This window comes from Leuciscus leuciscus, assembly GCF_965113295.1.
Source record: "Leuciscus leuciscus genome assembly, chromosome: 21".
NCBI classification, from domain to species: Eukaryota; Metazoa; Chordata; class Actinopteri; order Cypriniformes; family Leuciscidae; genus Leuciscus; species Leuciscus leuciscus.
The window spans coordinates 8437802-8462911 of record NC_138745.1 but is presented as its reverse complement, the minus strand read 5'-3'; the positions used below and the strand labels follow the sequence as shown (position 1 = coordinate 8462911).

At 38.3% G+C, this 25110-nt stretch overlaps 1 protein-coding gene across 33 annotated transcripts in view; it reads left to right on the top strand.

Annotated features, from left to right (window-relative positions):
- Nucleotides 1-25110, top strand: part of ank3b (ankyrin 3b) — a gene marked incomplete at its 3' end in the record, with an annotated part of 169839 nt that overhangs the window by 98423 nt on the left and 46306 nt on the right. For 20 of the 33 annotated variants that reach the window (XM_082151467.1, XM_082151455.1, XM_082151463.1 and 17 more), the window contains exons 7-19: nucleotides 233-256; nucleotides 2102-2200; nucleotides 5953-6051; nucleotides 6624-6722; nucleotides 7740-7937; nucleotides 9386-9484; nucleotides 10939-11037; nucleotides 11524-11622; nucleotides 13336-13533; nucleotides 17705-17803; nucleotides 18989-19087; nucleotides 22860-23057; nucleotides 23355-23453. In XM_082151467.1, coding sequence (XP_082007593.1) covers nucleotides 233-256; nucleotides 2102-2200; nucleotides 5953-6051; nucleotides 6624-6722; nucleotides 7740-7937; nucleotides 9386-9484; nucleotides 10939-11037; nucleotides 11524-11622; nucleotides 13336-13533; nucleotides 17705-17803; nucleotides 18989-19087; nucleotides 22860-23057; nucleotides 23355-23453 — 1509 coding nt within the window. The remainder of the gene's footprint in view (nucleotides 1-232; nucleotides 257-2101; nucleotides 2201-5952; nucleotides 6052-6623; nucleotides 6723-7739; nucleotides 7938-9385; nucleotides 9485-10938; nucleotides 11038-11523; nucleotides 11623-13335; nucleotides 13534-17704; nucleotides 17804-18988; nucleotides 19088-22859; nucleotides 23058-23354; nucleotides 23454-25110) is intronic. The other 13 variants (XM_082151441.1, XM_082151458.1, XM_082151436.1 and 10 more) reach the window with 4 other exon arrangements.

The following is a 25110-nucleotide window of genomic DNA, read 5'->3' as shown; positions in this document are numbered from 1 at the left end:
AAATGAATTTACAATCGTCTTCAATCACAAGTCAGTTTAAGGAAAATCCCAAACAGTTAAACCGTAGACTTTAGAGGATGCACCATCCAGTTAAGCCCTCGTGGTGTCGTGTGATGTGTGGTTTGTTGCTCTCCCTCACCATGTAGCCACCGTACAGCTTGGTGCTCCCATTGTGACTTTGTGAACACTAATCAGACCATTCTCTCTCCTCCTGCTCTGGTGGTCTCTCTAGATGATGGTGAATAGAACGACAGAGGTATACACTCACTAATGCTACACACCTCACAAAGCGCCCATATCACGCTGCTGCTGTTGCTGCCGCCCCATCCCCTCCAGCCCCTGCTCATTGCTTTTTTGTCTCAGTAAAATGGCACTTTGATTACTAACGGGCAACAGAAAACTAGCATGGAGAGGAAACGTTCAGGTTAACCGGTCGAGGTCTGCAGCTGAGAGAACTGGTATCATAAAAAAATTATTTTCAATAAAAGGAGGGTTGTGTTTTGGGTTTTTTGACATGTGAAGTGAAGTATGTAATTTGTGTGCCACTAGTGGCACCAAATGGAATAGCTCTTTTAGAACACTCTTGACATTTGATATTTGTTGCACAGATAGTCCTGCCCAAGAAGTCAACCTTCCATTGGCCTGCATGTTCTGGATGTTAAATTAGGATAGTTTGCCCCAGCAACAATGTAAAATCAGCTACCTGCTTAAAAGACAAGCTTAGACCAGTATGAATGTCCATACTGGTCCAGCTGGTTTATGCCGGTTTAGTTCTGGTCTTACTGATAAACTAGATAAGTCAAGTGGTTACTTATCTAGTAAAGCTGTTGGGACAAGGTAGCCTTGGTGGTTAATGTAGTGAAGAAACCTGCACATCAGTATCCAAAACACAACATTTTTCTAGTGACCAGCTCGGTCTGCATTACCTTTTTATACTAGTGTTAAAACCAGTTTGCATTGGAATATGTCTGAATATGCATTATGCTTCAATTTCTTTAAATTATAAATCTAAGTGCCCTCTTAGATCAAAACCTAGATATCTTCTGTCCTGCAGATGAATGGAGGGTGAAGTCAGACCCTCAGCTGCAGAGCACTCGTCCTGTCTCATGCATGACATTCCCCTCCTAACAGGTGCCAGCAGAAAGAGCTTCTCTTCTCTTTCTCTTCTCTTCTCTTCTCTTCTCTTCTCTTCTCTTCTCTTCTCTTCTCTTCTCTTCTCTTCTCTTCTCTTCTCTTCTCTTCTCTTCTCTTCTCTTCTCTTCTCTTCTCTTCTCTTCTCTTCTCTTCTCTTCTCTTCACAGTCAGCATGGCTTCCAGATATGTTCCAGCTGTCCTTCAACTTAACAGCCTTGGATTGCACTGCATGACATGTAACTTATATACTGTATTAACCACTGACAACACTGGGAATAATAGTCTGATGTTCATCTACAGCTCAAATGCACTGTCAAATGTACAGTGGCATACTATTAAAAAAGATGTGTGCTATATACGCTATAACTCAATAGAATGTACAGCCAATTCTTTAAACTTTAAACTTAAGATATAAATAATATAAGATATAAGATATTAAAATAATGTAAACTGTATTTATGATAATAGTTAGGTAAGGAAGCACATTGTTTAATGCAGTGCACTGTATGCATGTTTGCACACTTGACGTCATGGGTCCACCTTCACAAAAGCTTTTGTGTATGTAAATTCAACTGTTGGCTGAAGGTTGCTGTCATAGAGGTATCATACATCTGAGGAAAGCACATCCTTTAAAATGGAAAAACCCCTTCCATCTATTGCAACTACAGTATAGTTTATAAACAGAGAGTTTAAAGTAAACTTAATGTTCATCCCAAAGCAAAATAATTGATCACTTGGATTGAGTTGGTGTGAGGGAACAAGTGAAGGATGTGTCTTCCCTCAGTGTTGTGCTAAGGTCATCTGTGTAGATCTGTCAGAGATTTACTGCACCACACCTGTCCTGGTGTCGTCTTTTCATATAGAGGATGAGGTCAGGTCAGGTCAGGTAACGTGAGGTCAAGGCCTTTAGAGTTCTGTATGTGACATTTTTGACCCCTGTACTTTATTCGTCTCTGTCCCTCTCCAGAGTGGCTTCACCCCTCTCCACATAGCAGCTCACTATGGTAACATCAATGTAGCGACCCTGCTCCTGAACCGTGGGGCTGCTGTAGACTTCCAGGCAAGGGTAAGGACAAAAAATCCAGCTGTAGTTTTCTGTAAGAGTGGAGTGGATGGATATGAATGGTTCATGAACTGGACTAGGGTCAGAACAGGGTCATTCTCTCTTTTTTTCCTTGAGGAAAATCATTTTATGTCATATTTAAAGCATGGACTGAAATTGCTCCCAAAAGGTATTTTGTTATATATTTACGTGATACTTAATGAAAGTTTTGAAGTATGTGTTTAAATAAATCCTCTTTTTAAATCCTAAACATTAATAGGGTCAATGATGATCTATTGATAAAAATATACATTTAAAATGGCAACAACAAATAGCAACAACAAGTAGCACAACCACTTCAAAAACAACACAGGACAAAGAACTAAGGAGAACTCAGAGCTTATATACAAACAGGGTGATCAATGTAGAAACAGAACAGGTGTGGGGAACTAATTAGCAACCATAGAAACAAACCATTGAGAAAATGAGAACAAAGGAAACAGGAACTAGAATAAAGGGAGGAAGGAGCAATAGTGGAGATTTCCTCGACGATGCCATGGGTACGACGGGGTCGAGATGGAGCCGGTGGAGAGAGAGCCCAGAGTGGAGACGTAAAGCAGGTGGACCAGCACAGCACCGCAGGCTTCGGAGGCCGTGACGGAGCTGTATTGTCGACCCCCCGAGGTGGAACCAGTGTACCAGCTGGCCAACTAGGAGCCGGAGAGAGGGCATAGCCAGACGGAGCCGTAGGGGTGGAGAGACGAAGCGCAGCAGCCAAGTCCGTGGTGCAGGCGAGGCGACGTCTGACCTAGGTGAGGCCGGAGGGACGATGGTCCCGGGTGGAGCTGAGGGAGGAAGGAGCCAAGGCGGAAGAGTCAGGGCGACGGGTCAAAGTGGAGTAATGGGAACAGTGGCTGGAGGAAGAGCTGGGGAAGCCCCTTGACAGGGCAAAGCTGGAGACTGGAGGACCTGAAGCTGATTCACACAGAGAAGTCGATTGGGTGAAGGTAACCAGGATAGGCATGGCTGAGGAGCTGGCTGGTTTTGGATGAGGAGGCGAGAGAGTGAGGTTGGAAGGGAATTCTGGGAGCAGAAGAGACTCTGACCTGGGCGAGACCAGCAGGGGCACAGGAGAGTTCATGCTGGGCTGGACCAGTGGGGGCACTGGAGAGTTCATGCTGGGTGGGAGAAACAGGGAAATTTCCTTATCCATATTCTCAAAATATCCAGAAGAAAACAGCTTACCTTCGGCAGTGGGAGTATGGGCAGAGTCTTCCTCCATTACCTCGTACTCCAAGAAGGCTATCACATTTACAGACATTGTTGCCGGCTCACACACCTGGTCAGACATCTTGCAAGGCTCAGACTCCGGGGCTATGTATGACTCCATCCTTGTAGTAGGCTTCGGCTCGTTTATCATGTCAGGCTCAAATCCTCCATTTGCGGTGGGCTCTGGCATCGAATCCGTGCATCGGGATGGTGGCTGGCTGTACTCTGTGTTCGGAGCGGGGCTGGTGAGGGTGATGCCACCATGCTGGAGCACCCAGCCCTTCCTGCATCTGTTCGGGGTGGAGGAGAGTTTAAACTTGACTCGTTTAGAGGGTCTTGTATTCTGTAATGAGTAGTTGCTGTAATGAGCGCACAATGCTGAAGTAGCATACAAAATAGACTTTTGATGGTAAATCCAAACAAGGAAACACACAGGAGATATCTTGGCAACAACAAATAGCACAACCACTGCAACTTAAGCAATATAGGACAAAGAACTATGGTAATCAATGTAGAAACAAAACAGGTGTGGGCAACTAACTAACAAACAAAACAGGTGTGGGGAACTAACTAACAAACAAAACAGGTGTGGGGAACTAACTAACAAACAAAACAGGTGTGGGGAACTAACTAACTAACAAAACAGTGTGGGGAACTAACTAACTAACATAACAGGTGTGGGGAACTAACTAACAAACAAACCAGTGGCGGGAAAATGAGAACAAAGGAAACAGGATCTAGAACAAAACCAAAACAGATCATACATGTGACAATATTTAAATACAAAACAGTTATTTTGAATTATAATAATATTTCATAATATTACTTTTTATTGTATTTTTGGATCAAATAAATGCACCTTGGTGATTATAAAAGTTTTCTTTCAAAAACATTAAACAGTAGTGAATGGTAATGCTAATTGTAAACAAAAAAAAAACACAAAAAAAAAAACACACACACACATACTCTGACCTGGAATGCCTTGAACACTGACAAGTGCGATACAAACAGTGAAGCGTCCCTGTACTGTTGGATCATATTACAGCACTCTCAGAAAACCTTTCAGCTAAACAAATTAGAGGACTGGAAATAACTGTTGTATGATCAGCTGCTTAAACTCAACCAATGTTACCTTCAGAACAATAAACATATTGCAAAAAAACTCCTGATGCAAAACACTTGATCCAAACAACCTTCTTGGCACTGCATACACAGATTGACCCTAAACTGGTTTAGACAATGTAAACCAGTGTCTCTCTGCAGCTCTTTGACCCTGACATGAAGAAAATGTTTATCCCACAGATCTGACATCCACATCTCCATCTCCAAATATACTACATCCATTAGTGTCAAAGCATTTGCTGTTGTGTATTTAAAAATTCAATGGTACACGCAGACAAGCTTTATTGGGGTCCTTTATTCTTTATAAAAAGCAGTGCATCATGGTAAGTTAGGGATTTTGTGAGCCATCACTAGAGGGTGGTATAGCCCAATACTTCCGTATGCAGTGTGACGCTGTGCACTTCATCTGTGCAATGTTCGCAGCTACAGACAGAATCTCTTATATGTGCAACATTATTAAAAAGCTCTAAGATGGAACACGTATTGTTTGACCTGATATCATGCTCAAATTCCACCGACAACATTTTGTCACAGAAGCAGACAAATTAAGACACAATAAAAACCAACCTGTATGCAAAGGAAACAGAATTACAAATTCTTACTGTTAAATAAATAAATAAATGGTAACACTTTAGTTTAAGGTCCAATTCTCACTATTAACTAGTTGCTTATTAGCATGCATATTACTAGGATATTGGCTGTTTATTAATTCTTATAAAGCACATATTTATACCTTATTTTGCATGACCATATTCTACATGATTAGAACAATAAAATAATGTTTGTTGAAAGCATCAATCGCATGCTGTTGGTTAATAAAAAGCTCTGTGGATTGCAAATCAGTTTGCATATCATGGGCTTGCATTTAAAAAAAAACAAAAAAACAACAACAACAACTGTATAATTAATGCTCATGATACAACATTTTAAATATAGGCCAGGTAATCCAATATTTTTATATATTCTCATTATGGAGACATACTGTATACACTCATTATGGATACTGTTATCAGAAACAGAAGAGTTTCCTGCCCCTTGAGTGATTTCTAAAATCTATTGACTTTTCAATGAATACTAAACATTTTCTGTGTAATTTAAGAGTTCATTTCAGCAATTTTGTGTTCTTATTTCCTGTCGTTAAATTGCATCATTAAGCCAATATGCTTTTAGCGTTAGCCCTATAACCATGATAATGAAAAGGTGGTAAACCAGAAAGCTTTCTCATGAAATCCCTGCAAGGATACCAAGAAGGGAAATAACAGTTATTATACATTCACGCAGAACCAATGAATTATTTATTTACATTGCATGTTATGAATCTTGTTCTTTATAACTTGATTGTGCGTCTCCGTCTGACAATTAGTTTTGTTATTTAATTGCGACAGAATGACATCACGCCTCTCCATGTGGCATCGAAGAGAGGAAATGCCAACATGGTCAGGCTGCTGCTGGAGAGAGGGGCCCGAATTGACGCCAGAACCAAGGTCAGTGCCGCAAGCAGTCGAACCAAACAGACTGTCTTTCTTTTCCAGCTCTATATTTAACTCTTCAGAGGAAGTGAGCACATGTTTTTCCCATTGCCTTTATTGCACAATGTCATGTGTGCATTGTATGGTTAAGAAAAACTTAAGAAAAGCTGTAATTTATAAACTAATTGCATATCACATTTCAGAGGAAAGTAATTCAATTGCAGTTCATTTGTGGCTAGTTTCAGCTGCTCTCTTAGAAGCACAAGATGCTTTTCAAGATGAACAGGGAATTTATTGGCGAGAATAATTCAGGGATACATGCTGTTTGATTCTTATAAATGATAACAACTGCTGTCCTCAGGTTACATGTGTTTGGCACCACTGTCGAAGAAAAATTGCATGCAGATGTTGCGCTCACCTCCGTCTGCAGTAGTGGAACGCTGTCTCTCATTGTGTTTTTGACATATTGGCACGTGTTTAGTATTGGGAGGGGATGTAATATCAGTGATGGCTGACGTTTGTAGATTCTGGCACCTGCCAGTGAGGCAGTGTGTGTAATATATGTGTGTTTGTTTTCATATCTTCAGGACGGCCTGACACCTTTACACTGTGGAGCGAGGAGCGGTCATGAGCAAGTAGTTGAGATGTTACTAGATCGCGGAGCACCAATCCTCTCGAAGACAAAGGTTAGATATGTTGTTCTGCCTTTAAAAGGATAGTTCCCCCTAAAATGCATTTTCTGTCATAATTTACTTACCCCATGTCGTACCAAAACTGAATGATTTTCTTTCTTCTGAAGAACACAAAAGAATATACAGTATTTTCAAGAATGTTCATGCTGCTCTTTTTCATATTTTGAAATTGACAACCTGGACATTCTGCTTAACATCTCCTTGTGTTGGAGTTCAGTGTTACAGAGTTCATCAGTTATGAAACAAACTCAATTCAACTATAAAGCAGCTCTACAGAAGACAATAGTGTCATTATTCAGCTCAAGTCAGTTCAGTGTTGATTCAGTTGATTCAATAATAGTGCCAAGTTCAATTTAGTTATAAGCAGCTCTACAGAAGACTATAGTGTCATTATCCAGCTCAATTCAAGCTTTGTTCTCATCCGATGCGGAGTGTTAGTGCAGTCAAATCTGTAATATCATAATATTAATTGCCTTTTAAACCCCAGTTTTTTTAACCAACTTTTCTGTGTTATGGAAAAGGTTATATGGGTTTGGAATGATGTGACGGCAAGTAAATGACATCATTTTTGAGTGAACTATTACTTTAAGCAAATGCAGATGTGACATAATCATTTTTTTTCTTTTATTTTTCCATTGCATCACTGAACACTTTCCTGGAATCTGAAAGTAAAGCAAAACATGGTCACAGACTCCTTGCCAAATTAGATAATATCCCAGCCGATTAATGTCTCAATGGAGCAATTGTTTTAGTACAAATAGTGACGTATAAATAGCCTCTCACTGTTCTTTTACCCCAGATGTCCTTTTTGAGGAGGGGATTATGGCTCTATTAGATTTTAAAAGTTTACTTTTTCTTCTCTGAATTCTTAGAAAGATAAAACTGTTTTAGATGTGAGCCATCTGTGATTCCTGCGAGATGATGGGTAAAAATAAAGAATAGAGTATTGAAAGTTCTTCAGTTCAGTTTAATTTCTTCATAACCTAAACTGGTGTGTGTATGTTTTAACAGAATGGCCTGTCGCCGCTGCACATGGCCACACAAGGAGATCATCTGAACTGTGTTCAGCTCTTACTTCATCATGACGTGCCCGTGGACGATGTCACCAACGATTACCTAACAGCCCTGCATGTCGCTGCACACTGCGGACACTACAAAGTTGCCAAGGTCCTTGTGGACAAGAGGGCCAATCCTAATGCCAAAGCGCTGGTGAGTCTTGCGTTAACAAGTAGGACGTTGCTGAATCTAGAAGGTTTGCTCAGGATTGATTTTTCAGTCCCGCTTCTGCAAGATTCTATTCTGTTCCCACCCACTTCTGCTAAAAATAAGTTATTTCTTCTTTATTTCTTCCTTCTCCTTCCTGCAACTCTTATGTTATGTCCCACTCATGACTGCAAAATGCAGCAAATAGAGATTTATTAGTTGTTGTTTTTTTGTCCAATTCCAGTGTTATATGCTATTTTCCAATTCCCACACTCAATGCTTCTGTCCTCACCTTGTTGTATTTGTTGCAGCTGGCAAAAGGAAGGACGCATACAACCGAAAAACTTTGAGAATATCCAATGCTTTGAGAATATCCAACCCTGCCCCTGTAAAACTTTTATTTTTTGTGCGATAGACGAATAACCTTCTGTACCTTAACTTTTATTTTATTTTTAGTTTATATATTGCTGGGATCCCACAAGTATCTTCCCACTCAGCAATTCAAAATGTGTCCCACGCTTCACTCAGTTGCGTCGGGTCCCGCAGACTTCTATCTGGTTCAGCGTCTTTTTTATCCTGTCAAATAAACCATAGTCTCCCATTGCCAGACCTTTGGCTATCAGCATACAGTCTGGTCTGCATTGCTGCTTATTCTGGCCAAGAACCCTTCAGTTAAACAGGAAGAGATCATCTGAATGACATGTAAAGCTGACTTTTAATTATTTCCATCAAGAGGTGTATCATTTTTGGTCAAGTTCTTGTATTGACAATGCAAGAGTCAAGCACTCTGTAAATTCTCTTAAAGACTTTCAATGAATTTACGGTTTGTACTCAGAGGTGCCAGTTCATGTGTGAAACTGATTCTTCACTTTTTTTGGCTGGGCAATGTATGTTATTCCACAATAATAGAAAAAAAAAAACTTGCACCAATCAGATTAGAAAATGCTTTCCAATTTTAATCCAATATGCATCAGATGTTGTTGTAGCCCAAACATTTTCTACTTAAATATGGTCAATAAGGTAAAAAAAAGAGCTTACTAGAACTGTGAAATCCCAGAATAATTTTTTCTCCCGCTTTGGCTTTCACCTTAGATGGTATCCTCCAAATTTTATACATGAGCATGACATTTAACAAGTTTTGTTTCTGAACAGCACCATGGCGATCTGTAAAAAGCCTCTCTTGGCAAAGACTGCAGTGCATACTGTCATGCTCTGAAGTAATGGTTACAGAACGGGCGTGTCGCTGCAGTTTATGAGGAAAAAAGGAAGAAAGAAAGAAAACTGTAGAAAGACAAGTCTGCCAAGCATTGAGCAGCGCGGGAGCCACGTGTTTTCATTCGTCTGGAAATAAAGCTTTGTTAACTCTTCAGTCATCTGGATATGGGCAAAAAGCAACCCGATTTTCATTAATAAGCTAGAGTAAAAACCACCAGAATCTCTTTTCTTTTCTGTAGAATGGTTTTACACCACTTCACATTGCTTGTAAGAAGAACAGGATTAAAGTGATGGAGCTGCTGCTGAAACACGGAGCGTCCATTCAGGCTGTGACTGAGGTGAGAGAGAAAGACACTGGATTTTTTTCTTAATATCTACATTTGCAGAGCTTGCTTTATGCAGTTTGGTCTCTTTGAATCAACAGTTCAACAATCAGCAATCATCTCTGAATGTAAGAAATGTTGGTTATCTTTGGAAACCAGGGTCAAAGCAACCATTATAATTGGAGGGACTTTTGTCTCGCCCACTTTTCAGGACATGATTATTTATTTTAAAGGTTTTATTTTGCTTGTATCTGGTGAGAAGAACAATGACTTTAAGACCAATTGGTTGAATTTTCAGGCAAGCTATTTGTTAGCGGTAATCCTACCATGGCCACTGCCCATTTTACCAAATGAGCAATATATGAACATTGTGTCACCTAATTAATATTCATGAGCCAAATATAAAGTGTCTCTCCTACTTTTTTATTGTTCCTACACCTCTAATGAAAATGTTATGTTTGTTGTTAAATACGTTTACAAAGCTATGAAAGTCTGTTTGCGCCTTATAGAGAAATGATATCTCACAATTGGAACTTTATTTAAATTTGACTTAAATTTGCTAATTGTGACTTTATATCTCACAACATGACTTTATATTAAGCAGTTGCAACTCTATACCTCATAATTGCACATTTATATCCAACAGTGCAATTTCACTTTATATATTTTACAATGTGACTTTATATATCAAAATTGCGACTTAGTTTCTTATAATTGCAACTTTAAAAATTCCACAGTGTAATTTAAAATGTCATGTTGTTACTTTATTTCTTGCCAGGTGGCTATAAATCTTGCAGTATTAACTTTGTTTCTAATTATTGTGATTATTTTGCTTTATATATGAAGTCACATTTAGAAGAAATTGTTTTTTTTTGCCTAGAAAAAGGCTTTTGCAACTTTTCGCATCATAATTGTTACTGCCAGTTGTGGCATTATATCTCGCAACATTACTTTATACTATGCAATTGCAAATGTATTTTTCTTTACTGCAAATTTAGATCCAACAGTGAAACTTTAATAAAAACCTCATAATGTCATTTTATATTTACAGCGTGACTTTATATATCAAATTTGCGACTTAGTTTCTTATAATTGCAACTTTAAAACTCACAATGTCACTAAATCTTGCAGTGTTATGTATTTGGCAATGTGGCTTTGCATGCAGTTGTAGTAATTGTGACACTTTCTTGTACAGTACATGACTTAACTGTATCTCACAATTGCAACTTTACCTTTCTGCGTTTGCAACATTATTTCTTACAGTGTGACTTTATTTTTTGTTTTAAACTCTCTTTAATCTGAGGTAGAAACAAGCTTCCATACATAGCAGTCTAGCATTTGATGATAGAGTGAGAATTAAATCTTCTCTTGTTTTGAAAAACAACATGTGCGTTTTGAAGTGAGGTAATATTTGCTTTAGCATGCAGTTCCCAGCACCTCAAAGCTGCATATTTCTGTGTCTCTGGCAGTCTGGACTCACACCGATTCATGTGGCCGCTTTTATGGGCCATGAAAATATCGTGACTCAGTTGACAAATCACGGAGCGTCTCCAAACACAATGAATGTGGTGAGTACAGCAGTCCCCAACCCCACCAGCACCAAACAAACAGTTTTACAAGTTTCCTTTTGAAAGTGAAAAAAACAAAACATTTTAGCCAGCCGTGTTCCTCTCTGGAACGTGTCATTGCTTGCCACATTGGTTTGGTCTCCCGTTTCATAAAGCCATTTAGGGTAATAACAGCCTCTGTCCATGTGCTTAAACATACGTCTGACCACAGGTTGGAGCTCCTCACTCTACTGTAATTAGAGTACAGTCAGACTGTAATCATGCTCGACTTTTCCCCATCAGACAGACGGTGGGCCGACAGCAAGCCACTGTTACCGTAGAAACATGCTTTAGGCTTTGTTGGGGTGCAGCTCATTGAGACAGTCAAAACAAAGAGAGCAAGACAGGGGCCTGGTCTGATGAAAGGGCTGCGTACACACACACAAAGGCTTACTGTCCAAACACAGTAGTACCTTTTTCCTGAAGCTTCCTCTGTGTGTGTTTTAGAGGGGAGAGACGGCGCTCCATATGGCTGCCAGGGCAGGACAGGCAAACGTGGTCAAATTCCTGGTGGCGAATGGAGCAGATGTGGATGCTAAAGCTAAGGTGAGTGAGAGATACGAGTCTAGGTATGTGCTGCTTTACTAGTGGTGTTTGCAAAGACAAGTGCTGCTACTGTTACTCAAATTTGGGCGTGTGTCCACCAAAAACGCCTTGCTGCAGGCGCTTGAAAGCGTTTCGGCGGCGCAGCGTTTTTTTCAGTTCAGACGCTATGTGGTGATACGGAATATCTGTGGTATTTGTCCCGCCCCACCTTCACTGTGATTGGACAATTGGGTAAAAAGTGACAGTGATGAGTGCTGTGTTTTACCCAAAGGTGAACATTCTTCAACTCTCAGCGACTAAAAAAAGGTTGTGCGCTCGGCATGACAAGTCGCTGACATGAAAAACGCGCCGCTCTCATTAAAAACAATTTGAAAAATATGGTGGACACCTTCTTTAGGGTTTGTGATTAGGACAAAGTCCTAATCCATAGCTGTTGAGCATATAGTTTGCACCACAATGCTTGTGCTGCGGACATGGCTAAAACCTCAAATCATGCAAACTTTTGGAGAGTTATTCTGTTATATTTCATTCTGAGTGATTCGAATTTTTATCTGGCGCATGATAAAACAGGTGAAACAAATCCCAAAGACTTACACTAGATGAGGGAGCTTGGAGAGACTTGAAAGGGGGCTCTTTTGACTTGAGTCAGAAAACAACCACTCTGAAAACTCCATTCATTCTTTCCCTTACTAAAGGTGTTATGTTCACAGTGTTGTACCTTTGTCATTTTGTCCAATTTTTAAAAACCTTTTTGCTTTAAATCAAAGTTTGTAGTGTTGTGATTCTCCTCATAGCTAATTCGATTAGTTCATGGCTTATAACACTTTAAAAAATCTAGATCAAGAATTGGTTTCTGTTTCCCAGAATCCCAGAGGTGTCTAAAGATTCCCACTTTGTGCTGTTTAGTGGGTCCTGCCCGCTATTTTCCGTGGTCCTGTTACACTCATCAGTTTTTTAACAAGATTGTTTGATCTCCTCCATTTTGCTTTCCTTGTGATGCGATGTTGATTTCTTTCTATTTGGTTTAATGGAGCAAACAGCCGACGACAACATGTACCGACGACTTTAAAAACCCCTACTGGAAAAATGAATGGAAAAAATACTTCCGAAACCAGCGCTTCTGAAAAAGGGGGCGGGAACTGTTGAACTCTATACCCTTGCAACTACCCACAACCACCTAGCAAGTGCATAACAACATGTTATATCCACTCAGAACACTTTATCAACCACATACCAACATCCTGTCAACCATCCAGAACACATTAGCAACTGAATAGCATTAGTTTTCTATTTCATTTCATTTCTTTAAAAAAAATTCTAGTCTATAATATTATTATTTAAATATCAACCACATCATATGGAGTACAATAGTTCCATCTGTGTACCATCTGTCATATAAGTATGTAAATAAAACGTACTTGTAAAATGATGCTAGACTTTAGAAGCGCAGACAATGTAATGAAAGTGTGGTGAAACTACTGTGGAGGGTAATAGCTGTGGAATGCAATGCAGTCTATCTATACTAATAGGAAACAGTTGCTTGTTTGTTTGTGGTTACATGAAAGACTGCCAAAGGCCCCAAATCTTTTTTAAGTGTTGCCTCGCTTAATTTAGTTCTGCAGTCCTGCAAAGAAATATTGAAAAGGTGTAGCATCTTACAACCTCTATAGAGGGAAAAAAAAAAGTAGTAACTTATCTTAAATGTGTGTGTAGGACGATCAGACACCGCTGCATATATCCAGTCGTCTGGGAAAACCGGACATAATCCAGCAACTGCTGCAACACGGGGCTTCACCCGATTCCACCACCACAACTGGATACACACCCCTCCACCTGGCCGCACGTGAAGGCCACAAAGACGTGGCATCCATCCTGCTGGACAACGGAGCATCTCTTGGCATCACTACCAAGGTCAGTCAAACAAACAAAGCTGGACGATCCATAATGCTCCATTATATTTGCTTTGTTGCTTGTGGTCAGATAATCATAGTTAGCCAGGCTGTGAAATCATGGCAATGGCAATGACACTTGTGTGTACTAGAGACAGCCATATCGCTAGCCATACTATATTTAGCTATATTAATTCTTAACACACAGTTGTTTTGATTTATTATTAATTGGTTATAATTATATACGTAATTTAATAAAAATGCACAAATAAACTTGATATTTAACATTGGTGTAAACATTAATTAAGATCAATCTAGATCAAGAATTGATTTCTGTTTCCCAGAATCCCAGAGGTATCTAAGATTCCCAGTTTCTTCCCTGGGTCCTGCCCGCTATTTTCCGTGGTCCTTTTACACTCATCAGTTTTTTAACAAGATTGTTTGATCTCCTCCATTTTGCTTTCCTTGTGATGCGATGTTGATTTCTTTCTATTTGGTTTAATGGAGCAAACAGCCCTCTTCCTCATCAAGCGTGCAGTTATGTTTATGAATCAGTAGATTCATTCAATTATGAATAAATTGAGCATGTGAGCTACATTCTGCTGACAAAGTGTTATGTTATATCACTCAGACAGGAGACTGTTTCTAATTATTTATTAAATTGATTATTCAGTAAAACTAATCACTATGCAGATGTGTGTCTTGCCCTTTACTTTACAATCAACAAGACCAACCCAAAGAACTAGAGAAATGATATTTAAAGTTCTAACTGAAAACTGAATGCAGCCTGTTGAAGAGTTAGGGCCCTGTGATTTCTGGGATGTGGAAAATGTGGACAGAATCACAGAATTTACTATATAATTATTTATTGTATTTACTGTGTTGTATATATGAGGACATGAAGAGCTGCTCTGAGAGTCATTTCATTTTATTAAATTATCCACTCAAAGGTCTTCATAATCACTACAAACTGCCAAATTAAAAGTTCGGTTAAAAAATATATTACTATAGAGTAGACCTTATTCACAGCAGCACCATCTTTGATTTTTTTAATGGGAATGAAAGCAAGGCTGTGAGGGATAGACATACATCTCTTCAGTGGGTTTTTCATTTCATGTGTTTCTTATAGATTATTCTGCTGACAAAACACTGCAAACCCATTTTTCAAAGAAATTTCAGTAGTAGACAAAAATATATATATATATTATAAATAATTTATACAGCTTTTTACAGCGGATGCCATTGAAAACACAGTAAGTCTATCCCTCACAACCTCGCTCTCATACTGTACCTGTCATGCGCTGCTCTGAATAAGGTCTATACAGTAGAATGTACTTCTCAAAGTAATAATAATGACAATTTCAATACAGTTTATCCCCCAAAAATGTTTTAAAGGAATATCATAACATTTTTCATCAATGTTTTAATTTACACATTAAACCTCTGTTGTTTGATAAAGTGAAAGGATTTGTGAAAATGTCATTTGAATACATACAGTGCATCTGGAAAATATTCACATTTTGTTATGTTACAGCCTTATTCCAAAATGGATTAAATTCATTATTTTCCTCAAAACTCTACAAACAATACCCCATAATGACAACGTGAAAGAAGATTGTTTGAAATCGTTGCAAATTTATTAAAAATAAAAAACGAATCTCAAAAAAACTGTAAATTAAAAAACTGTAAATCTCACAGTGTTAAATTGTGGCTCGAGCTTAAATCAGCGTTTTTCTGTTTACTAAACGTTTTTTTATATAAAATGCTTTACATCTCCTTCTTGAGTATTTTAGCTGACCATATAAAAGCCAGTGATGGGTTTGCAACTCTTGCACATCAAAGAAAGGAACTTCATCTATCATGATAGCTCACCAACCTGCCATATGCTGATGGAGGATTTTGCTAGCAGTATTATTGCTGTGTTATATTTCATTACATGATGGAATACATTACAACATGATATTTGACATCATGTCCATTATGTGGAACATCTGATAATGTTTAGGATCATTTGGAATTGCTGCATGTGGGATGTATTAGTATTTTGGTGTTTGTACTGATTGTTATTGAGCACAGGGCTTTCCTTTCCACATTTCTCAGGGATGTGTGTAAAGGTCTGTAGATTGGTACTCACTACTCACCTATACTCATACTGAAATATATTTGGAAACATCTGTTAATTACATGGATAACAAGCCATCTCTTCTCTCTAGTTAAGACACACAGCGCTCATGATACAGAAATGTTCCTGCAGGAAATATTATACACAGGTTTTACCTTAAAGTCGCAATGGAAGTTGCGATAGTCTTTTCTTCCCTATTGTGACATCTATTGGAATGAAATACCTTCTTGAACCAGAAAAAAATGTAGGGCAGGACTTGATTTTGTCCATCTGGAATTGATTGGATGGTTGAATAGTTGTTGTTTGCTTTTGCTGTCTTCTCATGTGACGTGTTTACTGGCACGAGGGCGGCTATTAGAGAAGAGATGTTGCAAGATGGAGGGGAAGTTATTTTAATTTAAGATTATGAGGTCACAAGACCAAAAAAATGATGTGCATGGATAAATCATTTATAAGAAATGATGCAATATAACATAAAAAAAAAATAAAAAAATGTCACTTCATGGTTTCAAAGACCACATGAAATGGCTCGGCGAGTGCCGTTTCTGTGTTGATATTTCCTATTAAAACAGGAAGTTTGGGCGGGGCAACTCTTTATTTTATAAACAGCTGGGAGACATTACATTGAGAAAAAAATATATTTTAAACCAAAAATCTATATTCGTTTTTGTCATTGGACAAAACAACGGATGCAAAATGAGCCAATATTTTTTAGTCTGTTTTCCAGAAGAGAAAGTTAAAAGATGGTTTTGAGTTTGTTTCCACCCAATAAAACTCAACCTGTATCTTTGACCACAACGACTATCAGCAGCTTTGTTTTAGCTGTAGAAATAAAAGATTCCCCCGGTGTCCCGCTGTGTGATTGTGATAGACATAAAATACTAGACAAACATCACTGAGCAGCTGCCAAGTGTTACAGTGTGAGAATGTGCTGAGGTAGGAGAATGAATTCATGGTGTATTCCGCGACTCCATTCACAGCAGAGCAGAGTTTCCCTCCGATAACACAGCTGTCATTGGATATGTTTGTCCTGTGTCTCTAAGTATTGTTCATGATTGATTTAGTAAGGCATATGGAATGCTGGCCTTCAATGTGTCAAGGGAAAATGTCAATCTCCAGATCAACTAAACCTACACATTTCCCAGTTGAGGCAGAGGTTATAAAATAAACATTATGACACTAATTTTAGGCAATTGATTATAAAGGAGAAAAAGGGTTACAATACAATCAGTTTTGTTTAGTTTTGGTTCCATAATGTAAATTAGAGTGAAATATTCAATCTTTTTAAAACTGGTCATATTTCATTTATAAATAAGAAATTAAGAAAGAAATTACCATACATATATATATATATATATATATATATGGTGTGTATGTATGTATGTATGTATGTATGTATATATGAAAATATATATTTTTATAATTTGTATATATATATATATATATATATATATATATATATATATATATATATATAAATGTAACATTTTAAATGATATATATATATTTTTTATTATTATTATTATTTTTACGGTTGATTTTCATTCATTTATTACAGTATTTTTCCCGCATACATACATGTATGTATGTATGTATGTATATATGAAAATATATTTATATATATATATATATATATATATATATATATATATATATAAAATAAATATAACATTTTAAATATATATATATTTTTTTTTTTTTTTTTTTTACGGTTGGTTTTCATTCATTTATTACAGTATTTTTCCCGCATTACAGTTTGATTGTGGCATAAACATGCTTAAATCTCCAAAAAGACTTTTTTCCACCTGAAAGGTCAGCTTCTACTGTATACTGTACAGACTTCATCTCTAACTAGACAGAAGGGCTAGTATATACTTTTGTATTACTTAACAAAAGGAAACTTTTGCAACACATATCAGTTTATTTCCCAATGTCAGTTGCAGTTCATAAACCCCACCCCAAAACTGACCAGTTTTGCCAAACTGCAGTTGCATGCCACACTAAATGACTTGTCTCAGTATCCTAGTTGATCCATTTTTAATTTCTATGTATGAATTATTTTTCTTTGCAGAAGGGATTCACTCCCCTGCATGTTGCAGCCAAATACGGGAAGATTGAAGTTGCTAACTTGCTGTTACAGAAGCGAGCGCCGCCTGACGCAGCTGGAAAGGTAAAAGTGTCTATTTGCACTAATGGTAATAGGTTGTCGATTACTACCTTTAATGTGCTTCCGGGATGGGCAACTTCGCTCCTGGAGGGTCACTGTCCTGCAGAGTTTAGCTCCAACCCTAATGACTGAACAATGTCTTCAGGATTACTAGAAAGCTACAGGAAGGTGAGGTTTTATTAGGGTTGGAGCTAAACTCTGCAGGACAGTGGCCCTCCAGGACCAAAGATGCCCATCCCTGATGTACAGGATTTATGTTCTGAGTTTACGCCATCACGGCCATCCTTCGGTTTCTGGTGTGGTAACATGACCATGGTAAGAAATTAAGCATTGATTTTCCTTTCTAAGCATCTGTTGAAAGGAGGGATTTTGGGTGAGATACATGAATATGAGACACATTTGAATTCTTTCTTTGTGTAATGTGATGTCTAAAAATTATTACATCTGTTTTCCAACTCGGCAAACAAACAATTATATATAATTCAAAGAAGTAACAGCATGCTAACATATGCTGGCATATGACATAATATTTGTGCTTCAAAGACAAATAGACAGATGTGCACTCATAAATGTTTGTTAATTATCATATAGTTTTTGCGTCACACTTAAAGTAAACTCTCATTCCAACTCTCATGCATTTGCATGTGTATAAATGGAAGCGAATGAAACACAAAATCCATGGTGACCGCACCATTAAGACCTCACAAAATCAAAACCAGCTAGATGAATATAAATCTTTGATACATATAAACAGCATGTGCTTAATGTTAATATTTTGTGTAGTTGCTTATACATACACAGCTCAATTATCATTAAAAACAAAGTCACTGTAATGTAAAATGTTATACAGTTCTATTACCCAGTAAGCATGCTTGCTTTGCAGAGATCATCTGGAAGTGCCATATTCACTTTTATTCTGTATCATAAATCTGCTTCTGACAGCTTGTGAATGCTTTAAAACGACATCTTCCAGATGAAAACACACATTGGAGAGGCGTTTGTATGCTATCAGCATACATACTATCATTTTCCAGACATGTCAGAGATTTCATTCGCTAATGTGCACTGGCTAAATTTACTCTCTAAAGCTAAAAGCTGATTGATTTATAACAGCAGCTGTTTCACACACCCCAACTTTGAGCTCACAGCCAATAATAGCTGTCTATCTATGTGTGTGTGTGTTTTTAGAGTGGACTAACACCACTGCATGTTGCTGCACACTACGATAACCAGAAAGTGGCCCTCCTCCTGCTGGACCAAGGAGCGTCCCCACACGCTGCAGCAAAGGTATCAGGAAACCCTTACCGCATCTGTGTACTGATCACAATATCTCAACTAGCAGACACCAATCTCATCCAAACGCAACCACATGTGCACACACAAACACACACACAAGTGATGAAGAAATATGGCCACAGACCAAACGGCTGCACACATGCTCACACAAAACCACCTCCACCCTACATTCTCAATTTTTGCCATTTCACTTCTAGTCCACCCACTGTAACCTCAGAGGATGGTAAGCTTTTTATTGCTTTGTAAAGAAGTTGTTCTTGAAAACTGTGTACTTCTGTGGTTGATATTGTTCTGATAGATTGCTCAGGGATAGTTCACCTAAAAATGGTGAAGGTATGTCATCATTTATTCATCCTCAAATCAGGATCAGAAAACCAGTACAACTTTATTTCTTTAAAAAACACAAAGTCTTTGTGGAGGTTGAAAGTCATTGGTCGCCAAATGTTTTCATTCTATGGAAAAGAGCAGCGTGACCGTTCTTCAAAACATCTTTGTTTTGTGTTCCACAGAATAAAGTCATTCAGGTTTGGAATGACAAGAAGACGGATGAATGATGACAGAACTTGAATTAATTATTTAATGAATGTGTATTATGCCTTTAATAATTAGCAGTCCTGAAAAAAAGTGTTTCTAGGGTTTGTCATATGATTTCTCTATGGTCTTTTGGTCCCTTCTGTGAACTGTGCAGTAAATTACTGCAAACTCAAAGCATCATGTATACATCAAGCATAAAATAATTTGTATCAAGTTCCTTGTTTATCAAGGTTGCGTTGAAAATACCATTGATGGCAAAACGAGGCCTGGATTCATCTATGAAAATGTAGGCTCTGTTCTAAAACCTGGCTGACTTGCTGTATACTGCCTATAGGCAACTAGGCCTTCTAAGGAAGCATCCTAACCAGGATGAAACTTCGCAAGTGACTGATTTGGACTATCAACATAGGCGCAACAAGTCCTTGTCACTCAAAATATCATGCTGCAACAGTCGGCTTCCGGAAATAAAAACTCCATTCGTTTTCTCCATAGACGAATTGATTTTTAATGATAACTTATAAACCCTTAAAGACCACTCTAATATGAGGTTGTTAATGGATGGTATTTGCTTCTGTTGAAGCTGTCAGTCCACATTATTTTTTCAACTTATTTTTTAAATAATTATGTTTAACAGCCACATTTTTGGTGAAAAACTACATTACCCATAATGTAATGCACATAAAAATCCACCAATCAGAGGCAAGCAAAATGTGCCATGAGAGCTCTTTAGTTCTGCTCACTCCCATGACGCACTGCAAATGACATCATCCAGTCTGTCTTCCTATGTTTTTTAAATAATGTAGCTTGGTTCATGGCACTTTAATGAAGACTTAAAAAAAAAAATATCCTTATGGGAGAAATTAATGGAAAAAATACTTCCAGAACAAACGGCCCTGAAAAAGTAGACGGGCACTCTTGCACTCTATAGGGACTGATGTTAGCATGTTGCTAAGCTAATGACGTGACACTCGTAAGAGTATAAAAATAGCACAAGTTTTGGGTAAATTGTCATATATTTTTATCAATATTTGACTTAGATTTAGATTTGTATATGTGATTCAGCTTCATCAGAATCAAAACAAGTTTCTTTAGAAGCAGCATAATATATATATATATATATATATATATATTTTTTTTTTTTAACAGCTGGAAATAAGCCTATGATGTCAAACAATATTGTCTACATATGCCGCTTTTGGAACGGAGCTTAGAGATCTGAAAGTTTAATGAACCAGTTCTCTCATAGTCTTAATTCACAAACAAACAAAAAACATTTCCACAGTTTTTTTTGTTTGAGCTTGAATAGAGAGTACATGCTTTCATGCTTTTAAACGGTTTGTGTTGTTTTGTCCACCCTGAAACGGTTCAGTGTAAACCCCTAAACAAATACAGTGACCCAGATACTGCCTTTGTTCCTTCACAACGAACAGCAGCCAGACCTGGCATGTGGAGAACACTAACTGACTCACAGTTTTGGATAGGACAGCTCTCAGTTGACCTCACTGGCTGACACCTCAATATTCACTAGCTGTTGAGAAACAAGATCTTTTTTTTCATATGCTCAGTTCGACTAGCTTCAGACTGCTTTTATCCACCTTTTAGCCATCGTTCCACTCTTAATCTGTGAGGTTAGAAGCAAAGCGCTGCTGTCAACATGTTCCTGTTTTGAAAATGTCATAAATCTAAGGTTTTAGTGTGGTTATAGTGGTTTGGCAGCATGTGGCTTAGTGCTGTAGGGCTGGACGAGCAAAAAATACAGTAAAATCTAGTTAAAAATGTTTTCCTCAGTACTTTTATACTTAGTTTGAAGTTATACTGTACTTATTTTTATTTTCATTTTGTAATATAGAAAATATCGCAAGGATTTCCATTAACATTAAGCGATGATGCAAATTAATATTTGAATCAGAGTTATGAATAGATGTTACTTAATTTAATATTGCATATTTTTTGTGAATATATTGTGATTAATCGAAATATCGCCCAGTTCTAGTGCTGTGCCTCAAGGCAACATGAGAAATGTATACAGTAGGTCCAGCACATCATTGTTGTACTGTTAAATGGTTTACCTTTCAAGTCAAGTTAAGTCAAATTTAATTGTATAGCACATTTCAGAGTAGCCTGGTTAAAACCAGACCATTCTCAGTAGTAACTGAGTTATGGTCTGGCAAAGCTTCATTAATAACTCATTTCGAAAGGGGCATCACCAACGGACGTCGCTCAAATACCTCTGGGCGCAATTGGATAGACCTAAAACCAATCAGAGTGATCGTCATCGTGTAAAGCCATATGCTGCGTCCTAATTCGCCTAAATTACACTACGCCATAAAAGTAAAAGTATGTACTCTTTTTGTGAAGAAAAGGTTTTTACTTTTGAATGTGTAGCAAAAAAGTAGGCACGCTTTGGGACATACTACTTCGTCATCTTTATCAGACGGATCTGTCGCGTGCATCCTGTCACGTAAACTGCCCTGTCAATCATCTTGTCACAGTTAAAATCCTCTATTAAATCTAATTTAATTTCCTACCGTTTCAGAGAGAAATGTAGTAGCACGTTCATCTGCCAGTGGGTCTTTCATGGAGACTGTCCTCATGTGTTTGCAATTTGAATATAATAATGCATTTAAAAGTTGAACGGACGTCGCTCAAATGCCTCTGGGCTAAAACCAATCAGAGCGATCGTCATCGTGTAAAGCCCGCCCCAACGTTTCTGATTGATGCCGCGATTTCGACGGATTAGAAATGGCCTTGAATGAGCTCTTTGCCAGATTACTTGCAGAGCAAATCTAAATTTGCCGGAAGTTGTCTGGGTTTTCCCAGGCTAATTTCAGAGTAGACAATTCTCAGAAAGCATTGATGAAGATACGATTTGGTTTCCTGTGGAAAAATACCCAGTTGTCAAAGAGTCTGATGTGAGTTTAACATTTTCCAAATTTAACTTGCAATCATTAAAGCAACAATGTTGAGAAATATAGAGTATGGCTTTAATTGCAGTTAGTAGAGTCTCTGTTTTTAGACAGAGTTACTATAACATGATGTAATCATTTCTGTACTTTCAGTGCCTAATACCAGTCCTCCATACTGTTATCACTGTTGAAAAGTTCAAGGGGTATTGAGAGTAAATAGTGATCTAGGACAAGCTCCCGCTTGTTATCGTTATTTAGATTTTTGTCTGGATGCTCATAGAAATCCTTTTATTATGATCTCCTTCACTTGCTTTCCCTCCCAGAACGGCTATACTCCTCTGCACATAGCTGCCAAGAAGAACCAGATGGAGATAGCGACCACGCTGCTTGAGTACGGAGCTGATACCAATGCTGCGACCCGCCAGGGGATCAGTCCCCTCCACCTGGCAGCCCAGGAGGGCAACGTTGACATGGTCACGCTCCTGCTCGCCCGTGAAGCCGCCGTCAATCTGGGAAACAAGGTGAAAAATCAGCTCAGTTACTTTATGACGCTATTCCACAAAGAGCATATTCAACAGTATTATCTTTTTTTTTTTTTTATCTTCCAATTTGGTTTTGGGTGAGTGAAGTTTATAACAGGAAAAGATCCATATGACCTCATTATACTAATAAAGTCAACATCAAATCCAAATTGACCTTATTTACTTTTATTATAAGCTCCGTTAGAATTACCTACACTGATGGATGATTAATTTCTGCATGATGTGTCATATCTGTGCAGTTATGTCACTAAATTGGTTGATGAATATTTATGTCAGAGTGGACTGACCCCTCTTCACCTGGCGGCTCAAGAGGACAAGGTCAATGTTTCAGAAGTGCTGGTTAATCATGGTGCCACAGTGGACCCAGAGACTAAGGTATTGGACACACACCCAAACACACATGTTTGGTTTCCATGTTTCATGGGGACTTTCCATCGAGACAATAATATTTGTACTGCACAAAAGCTGTATATTCTATGCTCTAACCCTAATCATAACCCTACCCCTAAACACAACCCCCATAGAAAACATTCTGCATTTTTACATTTTCAAAAAAACACCATTTAGTGTGATTCGTAAGCTGTTTTCCTCAAGGGGACCAAAAATGTCCAGAAACATTTCTGGTATATTTTGTCCCCACAATGTAGGGAATACTTGAACCACACACACGTTAGGTTTCGCTATCTTTGTGGGAACTCTCAATATACGTACATAATGATTTTTATACTGTACAAACTGTATTTTCTATCCCCTAAATCTACCACTCACAGAAACCTTGTAGCATTTTTACATTTTCCAATGAGCATAATTTTGAGCATAATATTTATTAATACATTTACCTTGTGGAGATCGTACTGTCCTTGTGGGACAGACAAATAGGTAGATATGCGACACATACATCCACACACTATGTCTGGCCAGTCCCCTCATTGGTCACTCGTGTATAAACATCGAACGGCCCCGGCTCAAGGTCGTTCAGTGCGGCTCTCAGATGTTGAGAGAGCGTGAGACACACAGCAGCACACAGATCAATACTCAACAGCACAATGACCCACAGAAAACACACTCTCAGCACAGGGAATGATGCAGAGCAATGATAAAGAACAAGTGCTTATTATTACTATTATTACCCCGCCCTCCTAGTTATATAGACAAGCTTTATAGAACATCCAATTGGATTGAACTGGATACTACTGTGTACCTTTATGTGGTCAAAGTTGTAAAACCTATCCAAGATTAATAACTAAATCTCTATGGGCCCTATTATGCATGTGGTGCAATGTGGCGCCAGGCGCGACACAAGTGTTTTTTGCTAGTTTCAGCCCGACGCAGTTATCATTTTCACGTCCTGCACCACGTTGTTTAAATAGCAAATGCATTTGTGCCTGTCTGTGTTCCCATAGGCTGCTGGTCTGAAAACGAGGTGTGTTTGGGAACATTGTTGGTGCAATGCTATTTTGAGGCAACAAAACCTTGTTTTTTAAAGGGCACATTAGTAATATGAGCCTATAGGCGGGTCCACAATGTGCGTACGTACACTGCTTATTACACACACAGGGATGTGCAGCAGCACACAAACATGCCAAATATTACAAATAAAAGGATTACAATGTAAAAGATTATTATTGTGTACATAAAGATGTGGTGGAATCCGGCTTGTCCCGTAGATGGTCTGCTTGCGCGAGCGCGAATTCCGCCATGTAAATAGCCAATCCGCCATGGCACGAGTGAAACTGGCTTTTAAAGGGAATGGAAGATGAGACTCTGATTGGTTTATTGCATATTACGCCCAAAACACCCATTACTCATTAAGAGAATAGGGACAACCCTTTTGGACCATTTTTCCCATCGGCAAAAGTGGATTCAGACACGTGCACTTGCGCCATGCGCTTTAGACCATGCGCTTAGATCGTTAAAATAGAACCCTATACCTCTAAAAAATTAGGTTAAGTGTGACTGTGTTTTTAGACATGTAAGAGCATTCTTTGAATACATCATGGCCCTTTTTATGTGTGAAAAATGCATGTGCTTG